General features: G+C 35.3%; 1 protein-coding gene across 4 annotated transcripts in view; it reads right to left on the bottom strand.

The window, feature by feature from the left end:
• nocte (no circadian temperature entrainment) overlaps positions 1 to 13284 on the bottom strand; it is a 38120-nt gene extending 24836 nt beyond the window's left edge. Inside the window, exons 1-9 of one of the 4 annotated variants that reach the window (XM_072528813.1) lie at positions 13092 to 13284; positions 11616 to 11762; positions 10438 to 10815; positions 10144 to 10348; positions 8202 to 8380; positions 7904 to 8142; positions 4772 to 7845; positions 3815 to 4038; positions 3090 to 3665 (exon numbers count right to left, since the gene is read on the bottom strand). In XM_072528813.1, the coding sequence (XP_072384914.1) occupies positions 3090 to 3665; positions 3815 to 4038; positions 4772 to 7845; positions 7904 to 8142; positions 8202 to 8380; positions 10144 to 10348; positions 10438 to 10815; positions 11616 to 11708 (4968 nt within the window). In that variant the 5' untranslated portion in view covers positions 11709 to 11762; positions 13092 to 13284. Of the gene's footprint in view, positions 1 to 3080; positions 3666 to 3814; positions 4039 to 4771; positions 7846 to 7903; positions 8143 to 8201; positions 8381 to 10143; positions 10349 to 10437; positions 10816 to 11615; positions 11763 to 12752; positions 12776 to 13091 lie in introns of those variants that run through there. The other 3 variants (XM_072528814.1, XM_072528811.1, XM_072528812.1) reach the window with 3 other exon arrangements.
• Between the last annotated feature and the right edge of the window lie 1601 nt (positions 13285 to 14885).

Raw genomic sequence — 14885 nt, 5'->3', positions numbered from 1 at the left:
CATAAAAAATAATAATTATTTTTTTGAAATTTCTGTACCTGACAATATGTTCACGTATAATTGCTTGAAATTTACTCCTAGTTTTTGTTTTATTTAAGGTTGTATGTAATAAATGTTAAAAAATTATAAAATAATTTTTATTTGGTCCTAACCTAATCCTAATTAGGTTTAATAAAAGTGAGTGTTATTACACTCACGATCGTGCGTTGATAGAACATAAGCCGAGAGCGCACGAACGTGATATGTCATTTTTGACAAATTCAAACTATGAATTTTTTTTTCTGCATTTTTTATACCTTTTTTGGATAGTGTATATCGTATTTACTCACTACACTACACTATCGTATATACTACACTTATCGTGTTGTGTGAATCAGACTGGCAATTATATTGTCTTTGTCTTTTCGTGTCTGGAACTTTATAGAACTCTTCTTTGAAAGCGCTGATGTAAATAGGCCTTATTTTTACGCACGTGAAAGATTTATTGTTGTGCTTAAAGGGTACAAAAACTAGAACCCTCACATAATCTCAAATTTTTAAGTCTCACTGGGTCAGCTGAGTGGCAGTTGCAGAGCTCCTATTGGTTGGTTGGAAATAAGCTGGATCGCATGTACCAGTATAGTGGAAATAAGTTGTTTTGCATGTAATGGTGGTTTTTAACATGCTTTTACCATAGGTAATAATTTTTTTTGCATGAATCAGATAAAATAAACCACTTTGGCTACAACAGAACAACATCTAACTTAACTTTGATTTTTGTGTGACTTAAGCCTGTTTGCATGTTACCTCCTCATATATAATCGGGTCGAGCAGTCATTTCATTTATACAAATAAAATAAAACCGATGTCAGAAATATGTGAAATTAATTAAAACTTAGGATATTATTCTTATTAGCTTATAAAAATGTATTTATCCCACGAAGTCCAACACTAAGGTAATGTTTAGTCGTTATAACAATTCTTTTTGAGAAAATTTATAGTTTCAAAACACCAAAATGAATTTAAAACATAAATAATACGAAAATTACGTTATAAACAAGAACACTGTCATTTTGACAATGTCAAAAATCCAAATATTCAGTATCAAGCACTGTCCTTCATCATATTGCTGTCTTTGTTTGATGTATTCTAGTGTGGACGGCTTAAATGCGTGGTTTTAGGTTCTGTGGGCAGAAAAGACGCGTCATATAAAAAATAATTCGTAAATAATAGCATACAAGTGGAAAGATTCACCGGAAATTGTACTAAACAATTAGTAGTAGTTAGAATTACAGTAGAGCGTCGATTATCCGAACGTCGATCAACCGAACGACCGGTTATCCGAACTACCGACTCCCACAATTTTTACAAGACGCTGATTGATTAATTCTTTGTTACTCCGCACTTAACATACCTAGATAAGAGGGTCATTTAATATCGGTCAAAATAGTGTATGCGTCATATTCTTGGAATTATTTTCGGCTGTAAATATTCGTATATATGTATTAGTATTAGTCACTTCTGAATAGCCGAGAGGCAATAAACGAAATTTTGTCGCCTCAGCAAACACTTCTTGATAGAAAATGCCTAAACGTAAGCGTTATGAAAAATAAATACGATATTAGTAAACTGTTAGAGGAAGGTGAATCTGCAACCAAGTTATACAATGAGTACAAAGTTGGTAAATCTACCATTACGGATATAAAAAAACAAAAGACGAGCATAAGTAACTTTATGTCCCAGCTTGATTCTTCTGACGGATCCACAAGTCGTAAAACTATGAATCTTGCCTCAAACACGGATTTCGATGATGCTGTATACGAGTGGTTTACTCAAAAAAAATCCCAGGAAGAACCTATTTCTGGTTCGATTCTGTGTAAAAAAGCAGTTCAATAATCTCGTGAGGTTAGTCAAATTTTCAAGCAAGCACAGGCTGGTTAAAACGATTCAAGTCGAGACATGGCATTCTTGAGCTTCAAATACAAGGAGAAAAGCTATCTGCTGATTCATCAGCAGCAGAGTCATTCAAAATAAGACTAAGTGAATTACTAAAGGAACAAAATTACGCACTCGAAAACGTTTACAATGCAGACGAAACTGGGCTTAATTGGAAAGCTTTGCCAAGAAAAACTCTTGCGTGACGGCGTGAATTAGCAGCACCTGGACCTAAAATAAGCAAGGATCGTATCACTGCCTTAGCTTGTGCTAATGCTACTGGCAGCGACCGATTGCCCATGCTTGCCATGGGTAAAGGATTGATTTGAAGGACGCGTCCTACATAATCGGAGCAGCATGGAACAGTGTAAAAGAGCAGAACTTGAAAAAAACGTGGAATAAAGTTTTGTATTTAGTGGAAAATAGTGAAATGGTGGAAAAAAGAGAATATACAAAAGAAAAACAGGAAGATTCGTCTGAACTGATAGATATGCTAAAAAACTCAATTGCGACAGATGTGATGAAGAAGAAATTCAACAACGGATGGATTTCGACGATTATGATCCCAGGTACCAAATTATACAAGATAGTGAAATTATACAGCAAATGAATAATAAAACTGACACCACATCTAGCACCTCATCAACTGCAAGTTCAGATGAAGATGAAAACTTGATTACATATGGCTTGCGTTGGTTTGAAACACAAACCGGTATCAAATAACTGTCCTTAAAAAAATACGCGACCTAGCCGCTCGCAAACGGGTAGGCTTGCTTCGGCAGACGAAAATTGAAGATTTTTTTAAGTTAACGCTTAAAATATCTTCAATTATCTTCAATATTGTATCTAAAAATATGTTGTTGGAAATACTGCACTTTTTTGTTTAATTCCCATTTGTCATTAAAAATATAAATAAATATATAGGTATATAAATATGGCTTTCATTCACTTGTGGATAAATATGTATGACTATATTCAATATAGTTCGATTATTCGAACATATCGGTTTTCCGATCACATATGTCCCCCAATTAGTTCGGATAATCGACGCTCTTTTGTATATAGCAAATGAATTTTATGTGTCAATGAACGAACAAGTGAATAAATGAATTATTTAAATGACAATATTTGATTTGAGATAAAATAGTAGAAAAAATATGTTTTACCTTACATACATTAGTAGTTGCGGCGCTCTGATTCGGCGAAGGACTATAACCTTCGTGATTATCATCTGGCGTGTCTTTTCCTTGGTTGAAGACATTAGTATCGAGTGGTGGGCCACCGAAACTGATCTGATTGTCTTCGCCCTCCTGCTCCGAGGTCTCCCAAACTTTCTTGACAGAGGCAATTTTGATGTCCAAACTATCGACCGTGTTGTTTCCGCTGGTTATCGCGTGGATAGACTTCGACACAAAGTTCTTCGCCGTTTTATCATCGGCAAATTGAAGATCCGCGCTGAAAAAGTCCAATTTCATATCTGGCGGATCCTCTTTGAACAGGGGCAGTTGTATGGCGTCTGATTTTTCGGCTTTCTGTGGCATGAGTTCGTTCATGTTAGGTTTGTTAAAACCGGACATTACAGACGGGTCCATGTTGCCTTCTTCCATTTTTGGACGGGGCTTATCGTTTCGCACCTGACGAGCGCCCGGAGCCGACTTAAAGTTTGTATTTTCAAATATGATTGTGTTCACCGGCGGAGTACTACCATCAAGGAGGGTTTTCTCTTGGATTTGGACTGTCTTACCAATTACCTTCAAGTAAATATATGTAAATGTACCAGAGTGTTAATCCACACAATAAATATTTCAAAAACAGACGAAAAAACAATATATTAACGGGAAACCATAGTTGGAGATATAAAAAAAGTAGTAGAACACTCTTATTTCATTATATTTCTTACCTTTTCACCACCAGGGCTAACACCTTGAGTAGGAGAATGTGTAGACTCTAATCCTTTGACCCCATCTATGGATACACCTAGCATAGCGTCGTGCTCCACGTTTCTCAGTTGGGAACCCAAGGGTTTATCCCACGCGCACGTCGGTACTGCAGGCGGCACACTTGCTTCTTTCATACTGTAAACGTTCATGTTCTGGTTGAGTTTGTTCATATCATTGACGTCTCCTGAAAGACAACAACAAAAAAATAGTATGATAGAAAAGAGTATTTCAGTTTATTACTCATTTCAATACCATCGCGTCGGTTTTTTTTTTGTAAAAACATATTTTTGAGTAGATGTATCAATTTTTTGAATTAGTTAAACTTAATTTCCGACGGTAACTTTGCATCGAATACAACAATGTGGGATCACACTAAGGGCCGGTTATTCGAACGCTAATCAAAACTTGATTGTAATCAAATATTTAATTAAAATCAAATACGTCACATTTTGAGCTTATATTGACTGATTTATTTTATTATTTTACGTTTTAATTTAAAATAAACCATAATTAAACTCTTTCTAATGTTAATGTCTTTATTTACAAATCAATAATAATAACAAGCAATTTTTAATAATTTTGACAGCTGCTGTGACGTACTTGCTTGTAATTAAATATTTGATTACAATCAAGTTTTGATTAGCGTTCGAACAACCGGCCCTAAGTGTATTTCAATTAAAGTGGCATCAAACGTGTTACAACATGATTTATCAGTGTGGAACCGGTGGAATCAGAAGCGACAAAGTTTCTGGGGAAACGAGCGGACATCTAGAATTGGCATTCAACAATGTAAAATTCGTATTGAGCGTCATTGGAGGAGATAAACTTTGTAACGTAATTGGTCCTCGATAAAATATTTTTGTTATTTAATTTCCATATCTCGTATTTTAAAAAGTCTCTAAGTATTTAATACTCACCCAAGCTGTGATGTTGCTGTTGTTGCTGCTGCTGTTTTTGTTGTTGCTGCTTCTGCAACTTCTGTTTAGCGAATCGCGGCGGGAGATTGGTCTGTCTTGGTCGTTCAAATTGAGTTTTGGCCTGGGGTAGAACAGGCGGGGGATTCACCGGCGTGGCCATTAAAGGTGGAATGTTACTGATTTGCTGTTGAGTCAATTGCTGCGTAGGTGGGCTGATCTTCTTGCGATCGCGGTCTCGTTCTCTATCGCGATCTCTTTCCCTTTCTCTTTCTCGCTCAGGTTTGACATCTTTAATGTTTTCGGTTTTGAGAGGCTTTGATGATTTTTCGTCAAAGGATTTTTGACGTTCCTTTACGTTTTTCTTACTCTTAACCTCTTGGAATCCCTCCGCATCGCCGTTCACAGACACTCTTTCTTCTTTTTCTTCGGCGTGGTCCGGTTCATCTCGATTCTTGGGCGCGATGTCCGCTAGAGCAGTAGCAAACAAGTTATGTTCGACGGGTTTATCGTCTTTTTTTAGAGAGTTGTTTGAATTTTGTCTCATGTGTTCTCCACGACCGCCTTCGTACCTTTTCTCTCCGCCCATACGCGGAGGATTGTTTCTTCCGCGGTTAGAATTAGATGAGGATCTGTTACCTTGAAGTTTAAGCTGATTCTTACGATTATCTTTGTTTTTGTCGTCAGAAATCTCAGCGTTCGAATCAGAAAGCTTTTCTTCCACTTTCGGTTTGTTCTTGCGATTATCGGGCTTGTTTCTTGGTTTTCCATCTCTACTTCTTTCCTCTGGTGTAGGAGGGGATTCGCTGCGTTTACCAATTATTCCAGCAGCCAACGCTTGTTGATTCTGCTTAATTTTATCTTCTACAGGATTTACATTTTCGGGAGTAGAACTATCCTCAACAGATTTCCTATCCTTTTCTCTCTCGTCTTGATGACCACCAAACGGACTTTTCGTAGGGGGAGGCCCATACCCGTCGATTCTTTTACTCAAGCCTCCCATTCTTCCGCTTCTAAAATTACCACCACCCCGGCCGTGCCTTGAAGGTTCACCTCGTGGAACGTAATTATTATCTTTTCGATCTTGTTTGTCTTGTCGTTTTTGTTCGTTCCCGTATTTGTCTTGTTTGTGTTCTCGATTGCGTTCATCCTTTTCACTTTTTCTCGCAGGTTTCGGACTTCTTTGTTCACCTAATTCGAGCTTGGTGGCGTCAGCCTTTCTGCCGTCGTCTGCTTTTAAGTTTCCGGAGTGATCTTCCAGGGAGCCGTCAGAATCTGCTGTGTGGTATTCTTGGTTCCTTCCTCCTGGCTTTTGGCCGCGACTGGAAGGTCTTCTGGGCCAGGGAGGTCCTCGTGACGAATGATTATCGTTCGTGTTCCAACCTTTCTTTTGGCCATACGATCTATTGCGGTTTTGGTTGTAGTCGTCGGTTTTATCAGACTTCTTGGACTGCTCTGGTGATTTAATCTCCACTTTTGACTCTGACTGTTTTTTGTCTTCGGTCATTTTAGATTCAGTTTCATCCAGCGCAAGAGGAAGAAGCTGAGCATCTGCCCATGCGCTAGCAAATTCAATTTTCAACGGAATAACTTTTGTGGGAAGCTCTTTTTTAATTTCTGATTTCACTTCTATCAGTTGGCCACGCTTCAGCTGCGTCAAGTTTCTTTTTTCGTTTCGCATATCGTCGGCTTCCATGCGATCTTTAGTGATAGGACCAGGAACAGAACGTCGTTCTTCTCTACTGTAATCTTTTCTTTTGTCCTCGTAGGGATGTTCGTACATCGATTCTGACCACGAGCCCATGTTGTAATCACGTGGTTCGGAATCTCTAGAATGACGAGTTGAGCGGGAATCGCGAGAATCCCGACTGTCCGGCCTTTGGGGTCGTTCCCTTTCTCTTTCACGTTCCTTTTCGTATTTATCAACCACTTTTTCTTCGCGAACTTTCTCCGGTCTCTCACTCCAGTCATCGTTACTCGAACGATGTGATTGGTCATCTTGTTTTTTGTTGTCCTGAATATTCTTTTCTTTGTGCCATTTATCGTGTTCCTGTTCCCTCCGAGAGTACTGCATGTCATAATCTTGATGTCTGCTGTCAGAATTATCTGAATGGTGATAACGAGAATCTTGAGAATCCCTTTCTTGTTCAGAATGATGTGAGCTGCGGTAGCTGTCATCAGAACTTTGTCGTTTGTATTCTTTTCTGTCTAAATCTTCTTTTTCAATTTCTGGACTATCTTGCCTTATATTACGATTGTGCAATGGGCCATGGGAACTGTTAGATTGCGATTTTGTTCTGGAATTGCCGGAACTCCAGCGATTATCGAACGATTGCTGATGGTATTGTTGATGATTTTGTAAGTTTGAGTTACTGTTATTGCGGAACCTAGGCGGGAGGTCATTTTGGAATTGTCGAGAAAAATTAGGCCCATTTTGCTCTCGATTATCCCGATTATCTCGTTCTGGTTTTGCATGTTGTTGCTTTCTAGGAGGAAAATTTTTCCCTTCAATTTGAGTTAACTGTCTGAAGGAATTTCCTTGATTTGAAGCTTGATTCTTCTCATCAGACGACTCGTTAGGAGTGCGAGATCTGGAATCTTTCTCTCTAGGCGGATCTCTGTCCCGTTCCTTCTCCTTCTGAAAGTCTGGCAAGGGAATGTCTACATGATTAATAGGTTTCGCGGGAACTGTATTCGGATTAATTGTACCAACCCCTTCATGGTTATCTCTGTCACGCTTCTGAATCTTTTCTTCCAGTTCCATGAGTTTTTTCGCAGCAGCTTGTTTTCTTTCTTCGTTAAAACGTTTTTCTTCCTCTTCTTTGCGCTGCTTCGCCCTTTGAACGGCTATTTCAACTTCTTTGTCTTGCTGGGTACGTCTCTGCACCCAGATATCTTCATCTTCTGAGTTTCTTCCTCTAGGAGCGTTAGACCTCGAGCCTCCACTCCATTGACGATTTTGACCATCGACGTTGTGACTTTCACGATCGTCTCTATGATCCCTATTCAGTGCACTTTTTTTGTGTTCCCTTTTGGATGATTTTTCGCTTTCATCATCACTGAATGCCAATTTCTGACTGAAAAAGAAATTTATAGATAAATAATTATACTTATAAAACTTATAAATTAACCTACTTGTAATCAATTTCGTCTGATTCTGCCCAACCCATGTCCTTACTAATTTCGTCCATACGACTCAGCTCTTCTTCTCGGATAATGGGCCTAGGGGCAACTTCGTCAACTTCTCTATCCGCTAAACGAGGTGGCCGGTTATCTACCTGTCTATTACCTCGCCCGTTATTCGGTTGCGGCATTGTTTGAGGATTTTGAATACCAATTCCAGATGCAGGTTGGAAATTACTACCTTTGTACATCTAAAGGGAAAAAAGTTCGTCAAAATCTACATTAGTAGATATTATTGAAAATAACTTACAAAAGGAGGCATCACACCACGTATTTGCGGCGGAAATGGTTGCTGTTGGTGGCCTGCCTGGGCCGCAAGCTGTGGTGGGGGACCCAGGTGGGCCGAGCCAGGTCTGCCTTGACCGGCTGCGTCTCCACCTGTAACGCCTGGCGGGCCCATGGCTCTTTGTCCTCCTTGTGTCCATGAGCCTAGAAAAAAAGTATAACAAGAGCTACTATAATGTGTAATGACACTTTAACATAAACTGCACAGGTGAGACTACACCACACAACTGACAGCAAATTGTAATAAAAGAAATTATGTGGTGATATGTAAAGCTCGGATTATAGGGAAAATGCCTGTATATTTATTTATTAACGGAAACCATTTACAAAAGTTTTAACAAAGCTACACCTTAAAAACAATGATTTTTTTAAGATATCAAACATCTCAGAATAATAAACTATAACAAACTTTAATACATATAATAATATTAAATGTTTAAGGTGTTAGTTTATCCAGCATCAAAAAAAATCGCTAAAGGGGCCATGAGGTTGAAAATAGAAAAACCCTTGGATTCTCCACACCTAATAAATAGATATCAAAAATACTGATAGATGCATGTGATCAAGGTGATCAACAAGTTCCCAAAATTAAAAAAATTCCCCAGAAATTTGTAAACGAAATGAATTATGCAGGAAGTAGACAAAGCATGAGAAGGGAATTTTACAAACTTAGGTTAAGCTGGAAAAAGACAGTTGACAATAAAAAAATATTGAGAAAGAAACATAAAATTAGGCATTTAAGGCTGCAATACCTGAGGAACATTAAGGAAGCTAGAGAAGCAAATAAATTTATAATGCTTACTGACAAGACTTACTTATTAACGAGATATTTTAAAAAACAATTGGTGTTATAACATAACCAATAACAAAAACTTGGTATACATTTTTCAGAATTTGTTTAATGTTTTTTGAAATCAATTTCCGGAGTGGAAATTGAAACATCAAACAATTGTTGATTAAAAATGTGATTTTTCATTACAACCAATAATTGTGGCTTAATCCCACACTAACATAATACAGTAGACTCCCTCTATAACGAGAACTGAAATGACAGACTAATTACCTCGTTATAAGCCGATCTCGTTATATCAGACAATCATAATACTGTGCATACATATGAATCTGTAGTTTTCTAAACCATTAACTTCCTATAGTGAAGCAATTCGGAGCAATATAAGATGCTAATAAATATTGTTTGAATGGCGTTTTTGAAAAAAAGTTATTTACTTTTATTGTCAATGAAATATATTAAAACATAAAAGAGTTGTTTACTTTTATTATCAATGATATACGTTAAAACAAAAAAGCTGTACTTATATTTTTTTCCAACTACATAATGTATAAATCGTATTTTCAAGGATAACATAAACTATTGCTTCTGCAATTTTAAGAACTCTGTTATTTTTAACTGCTTTAAATGGTCCAGTATCATTCTATCATATATTTTCTAAAGATGTGAAACAGTTGTATTTATTCATTGTAAAGAAGTTTATTGCGGGCTGCAGTTAAGTTTATTGAGGGGCTGTTTGAAAAGGTATTTATTTATAGCCACGACCGGACTAAAAACGTAAAAAACACGTTTTTGGATCTTACTTTCTCTCGTTATAACCAAATTTGCCTCGCTATAGACGGTTATAGTTCATTAGAAATTTCACGGGACATCTAATGTATCTCGTTATAAGCGAAACCTCGTAATAACCGTGTTCGTTATAGAGGGAGTACACTGTATTTAAATTGAACATGCCACAAGAAAGTAGTTTCAGGAACATCTTTCATTTATTTTGATTGAATACAATTTTACCTACAGAGTTATATAACCATTCCACAACTAGAAGAACATATGCAGTCTCAAATGTCTTCATGTATAGTTGAAAATTTATAATTGAGGTCAATAAAGATATGCTTACCTTCTGTTTGGGGTCTTAGACTGAGCCCTGAAGGATACTGGGGAGCATCGGAACCAGTGCGTGTGAGGGCGCCATCTCCAGATGACAAGCTGGGGAATTCGTGTTGGAATTGTACACTCTGATATAAGGGAGGATGAGACTCTGGACCTGTCATGACGGAACTCCATAGTTTGTCTGTAGGCACAGGCTGTGCAGTAGGGGTTAACTGGATAAAGTAAAAATCAGTTTTATAAAAAAATTAAAGATATTCCTTATTTATTGGTTGTAATATTAATTAGACTAATTATTCCTTACCTGTTTGTGTGTTTGTGGGGGAATGGTGTTCGTTACTGGAAGGGCAATTGCAGCTTGATGTGAACTGAGTTGTGGAGAGACTCCAGTCTGATTGGGGGCATTCAGTGGGGGTACATTCGAATCCTGAGATTGTGCAACTGTCTGATGATTGCTGTTGGGTGATTGAGATGTCCCAGTGGTTGATGTATCTTGCTTTCCCCATCCTTGCGCTCCTGGTGGTACTAAAGGTACTGCTGCGTCTGTTCCGCTATGTTCTGCTTTCAAAGATGGAAGATTTGCTGGGGCCCGACGAGCATTTGGGACTTTACCAAGTGATTGCATGCCATGTTTGATGTAGACTGATGAACTTTTTTGCTGTTGTTTTTCTAAATTTTCACCCTAACAAAATTTAAAATACATTGTCAAACTTAAGCTGGTTAATTAAGCACTACAGTATGTTTTTAATAAAGTGTATATTAACATCAACAACAAAAACAAAAAAATTTGTTGATTAGTGACTAGTGTAAATATAAAGAAATATATTTACTAAATCTAACAAAACAATGTAATTAAACTTGCAGGTCATTATAATACATAATTTATTCTGTTTTTGTTAAATTTTTGAAAAAATGGGGACATCCCGTGAATATAAAAAGTATAATAAAAAAAATAAATATCTATTTAATTCAATGTATCACATATTTTATATTATGATAAATATAATCTTGGTTTAAGATAAATTCAATGAAATTTTACTTGTTAAAAAAAAAAACTAATCTGTTTATATCTTTATAATATTTTTTATCTTTAATATGGATCTATATTTTTATATTATTATAAATATATTGTTTTAAAATTTATGTTACTTTGGGATTTCACAACATCCTACCTTTCACAGAAACTCTATAATCTTTGACACACATAATTTACATATAAATTAATCAGTTTTCTGTTTAATGTGGCACATATTACTCAATTTGGAACAAATCCAGGAAAAAACGGTGAATTATTTTCTACTATGAAAAGTATTACGAGGTGTTCAAGCAAAGGCACAACTCTCCAAAATTTATTTTTAAATGTTAATTGAAAATACATTATACAAACATTATATTCTCTTAAAATAGAGACAAATTTTTATATTTCAATATGCAATTGTCATAAAAGCTCAAGTTTTATGTATAACAAATAAAAACACTTACCCTGCTCACTCTATACAAATTATTTATATCCAACGATTGAAACTTTGATTTTGTTTTCTCCCCCTTGGAGGCCTGCCCTGGCAAAGTAGACATGCTGTCTGCACGCAACCATTTAGATCTACAAGACCCAGTGAACGAACCTTATTTCTAAAAAAAAGGTTAATATGTTTAAATAAAACTAAAAAGTTTGACTGAATAATGATTGCTATATCTAGGAGTAGGAGTAGATTAGTTATGACAATAAATCCATATCTGAGAGCCAGATTAAATGTAGTCCTTGAAATTGGTTTGTAGTTCTCAATATTACATTTATATATGATTCAAACTCATTTATGTATGCACTAATGGCTTAAAATTGTACAGTTTATTAATTAAGAGGAGAGATCAACAACAGAACAGTAGAAGATTGGGCTACTAATACAAATAGAGCAGTAAGTTCCATGGTGAAATGATTATAAGAAAAGTTAACTATGATGCATTTTAGGGAAGGAAAATGGAAAACTGGTAAGTGGTGAGGTAAGAGAAGTGTTGTGTATTATAAAAAGAGCAAAAAACAAAACGAATGCATTTATATATTAACAAACATGGAAAAAAAAGGTAAACAAAGCAAAAGTATGTTGGATGTAGATTGAAACATATGGGTCAAGGATTGAAACAAGTAACTTATAATGAAGATTACACCCACATAGAGCAAGTAAAATATTAAATATCTCTGTATTGTCTTTTGTGTTAATTTTAAGGTAAATATGTCTAAAGTAAACTGTTTTTAATGCATGGTACAGTCACAAATTTAACATCTTAAAAATCAGTACCTTCTACTATATCCAGAAGCATATTATTACTATTGATTTAATGTGTAAAAGGTAAAAAAGTAGAACCAAAATTATCCATCTGTAAGAGATCATTATTTGTTTCTAAAGGCAAATTAAATATATTTGAAATAGGTTTCTAAGGCCTATTGAAATTAGATAGAAGCAGTAGTGTAGGAGTTGAAATTGAATTACTGTGGCTAAAATACTGAAGTATTTAATAAAGTATTGTGTCTCAATGAAGACATCAGACGGAAAAATTTTGTTGTTTATTTTGAAAGAGCCACAATAATTTATTCAAGGTTCGAGTACAAAAATATGACCTTACGGTAAAGAGAAACTAACGGAAATTTCCAAATCAATCAGTAAACCTTTTGTACATCAAGGGAAATTATTGTTTCCAACTACGTAAGCATTTACTTTCAATCCATCGAAGCCCAGCCCAACGTCAAACTAAAATCACAACATAAATAACAAAAGGAATCCTTTTTGGGCACTAAATATTCTTAATCACAATATTCACTTTATATAGCACCTTCAACAACGAAACCTCACAAAAAAGATGCGACATAACGGTTTACTATTTTCTTTGATTGGCTCCCAAAATGAAAACATTGTATTACGAAATGAAATTTCTTGGCGTCAAAATACTAAAATAGCTATGTACCTTGGTCCGTCCAAATGGGTTATCCGCAAATAACAAGAAATAAATTCTTTTTAAGCTATAGAGGGACGGATGAACCCGGATTCTTTTTAATGTTTCTATTATTTTTGCCTTTTTACACTAGTCAAAATGGCGTTCGCCGACTGGAGAATATTCCAATCAATAATAAAACGTCATTGACCCACTAGCGACACCTATACTCGATGAACTCAACTATTATAAGCAATGACAAACAGTTGGATCTTAGGCATATTTTAAGGAAAATATTGAAAAGGTTTTTTATAAAATGAAATGTTTGCATAAAATGCTAAAAGATTCGTTGTTATAATCCGAGAAACTAGTTACAATGGGATATATATGGGTAAATAAATCATTTCGTTAAGAATTTATTTTTATTTTTGTAATTATGATGTATTATAGTGTGTAATGTCAATGAACATAAATAATATGATCTTTATTCTTTAATTAAGGATCATTTCCATTTCAAATTACTTATAAAAGTAGAAGCCACAGGACAATATTTTTTAAATAATTTTTTAATACAATTTATTTTAAAAAAAGCATGTTGCGCTTTATTTATTTATACAAAAGCTTTGTGATATAAAGTGTTTCTATATAATGTAAGCGATTAAAAAATGTACTGAATATAATAATCTAATTTTCAAAAACAAAAACTGTAATATCATAAATAATATCATATTCCTTGGTCACAGAAAAAATTATATTATTATGAATGAAAATGGCGTCTGTTGGCACGTCCTCTATTGGGTTACAAGAAACCTTCATATCACTGATGAAAACGCAGAAGGTCGATCATGGCGTTCTTTACTATAGTCGACTCGCTCAACTGAGGTATATTTTGACAGATTCATTTACGGAAACATAAAGAACACAAAAATTCCTACCACTGAGTATTAATAGCCCAAATAAACTTTTCAAACTCCCTTCATTGAAATGGGAAAAATAATCATGAATTATGGAAGTGTATATTAATTAATTTGCTTTAAAATTTTCCATTTCTAAATTTGTAAACGACAATAAAATTTTAAAAATTAAACTTTTGTTTTAATTGAGGCAGTTATATTTTGTTAAAAAGCTGCATGTGAATATTTTTTGTTTAAATATTGACTATGAAACGTAAGCTTGGTTGTATATAGCAATTTCCAGCCACTGTCTTCGGTATAATGTAACCAACGTAGCAAAAAAAATAAATATAATAGATAATGGTAATTAATAATATAATGATAATGATAAAAATATAATATAGATAATGCCACATGCTTCAAAACCAGAAAGTAAATTTCTTTTTATAAGAGCTTTTTCTCCGTCTGGATGTGTATGTGCTCTTAAGTGTTTGCTTTTAACAGCTTATGAAATTAATTTTTCGGAATGGCAGAGGTTTTAGAATTTTGCATTTTCAATGATGTTGAAGTTTTTTTCAACTTTCTTTTAAGGGCCTGAAGAATGCGACATATATTGGTAGAGTAGGATGGCAAGCAAGCAAATATTATATCATTTTCTTCACATTCTCAGAACGTCTGGATTCAAATGCGAAGCTAGGTTGACCGCTATTATCACGTTTTTTTAATCTAGTCGCCCAGCATGTGGTAAGAAACGAGTGACAAACAAATAATTGAATGTTGACATATCAAGCCAACCATGTGAGGTTCGATTATATCGTGTTCGCAGCATGAGCTGCCCTTTGGGCAATTTTCTATTCAAGTATCCCATACATTTTCCGACTTGTATATGACGTAAGGTGGCAGAAGTATATTAATTTCTGGAACGTACGTGACG

This window comes from Diabrotica undecimpunctata, chromosome 4 (genome assembly GCF_040954645.1).
Source record: "Diabrotica undecimpunctata isolate CICGRU chromosome 4, icDiaUnde3, whole genome shotgun sequence".
Classification (NCBI taxonomy): Eukaryota; Metazoa; Arthropoda; class Insecta; order Coleoptera; family Chrysomelidae; genus Diabrotica; species Diabrotica undecimpunctata.
The sequence above is the reverse complement of the archived record's forward strand: the minus strand, read 5'-3'. Positions and strand labels throughout refer to the sequence as shown.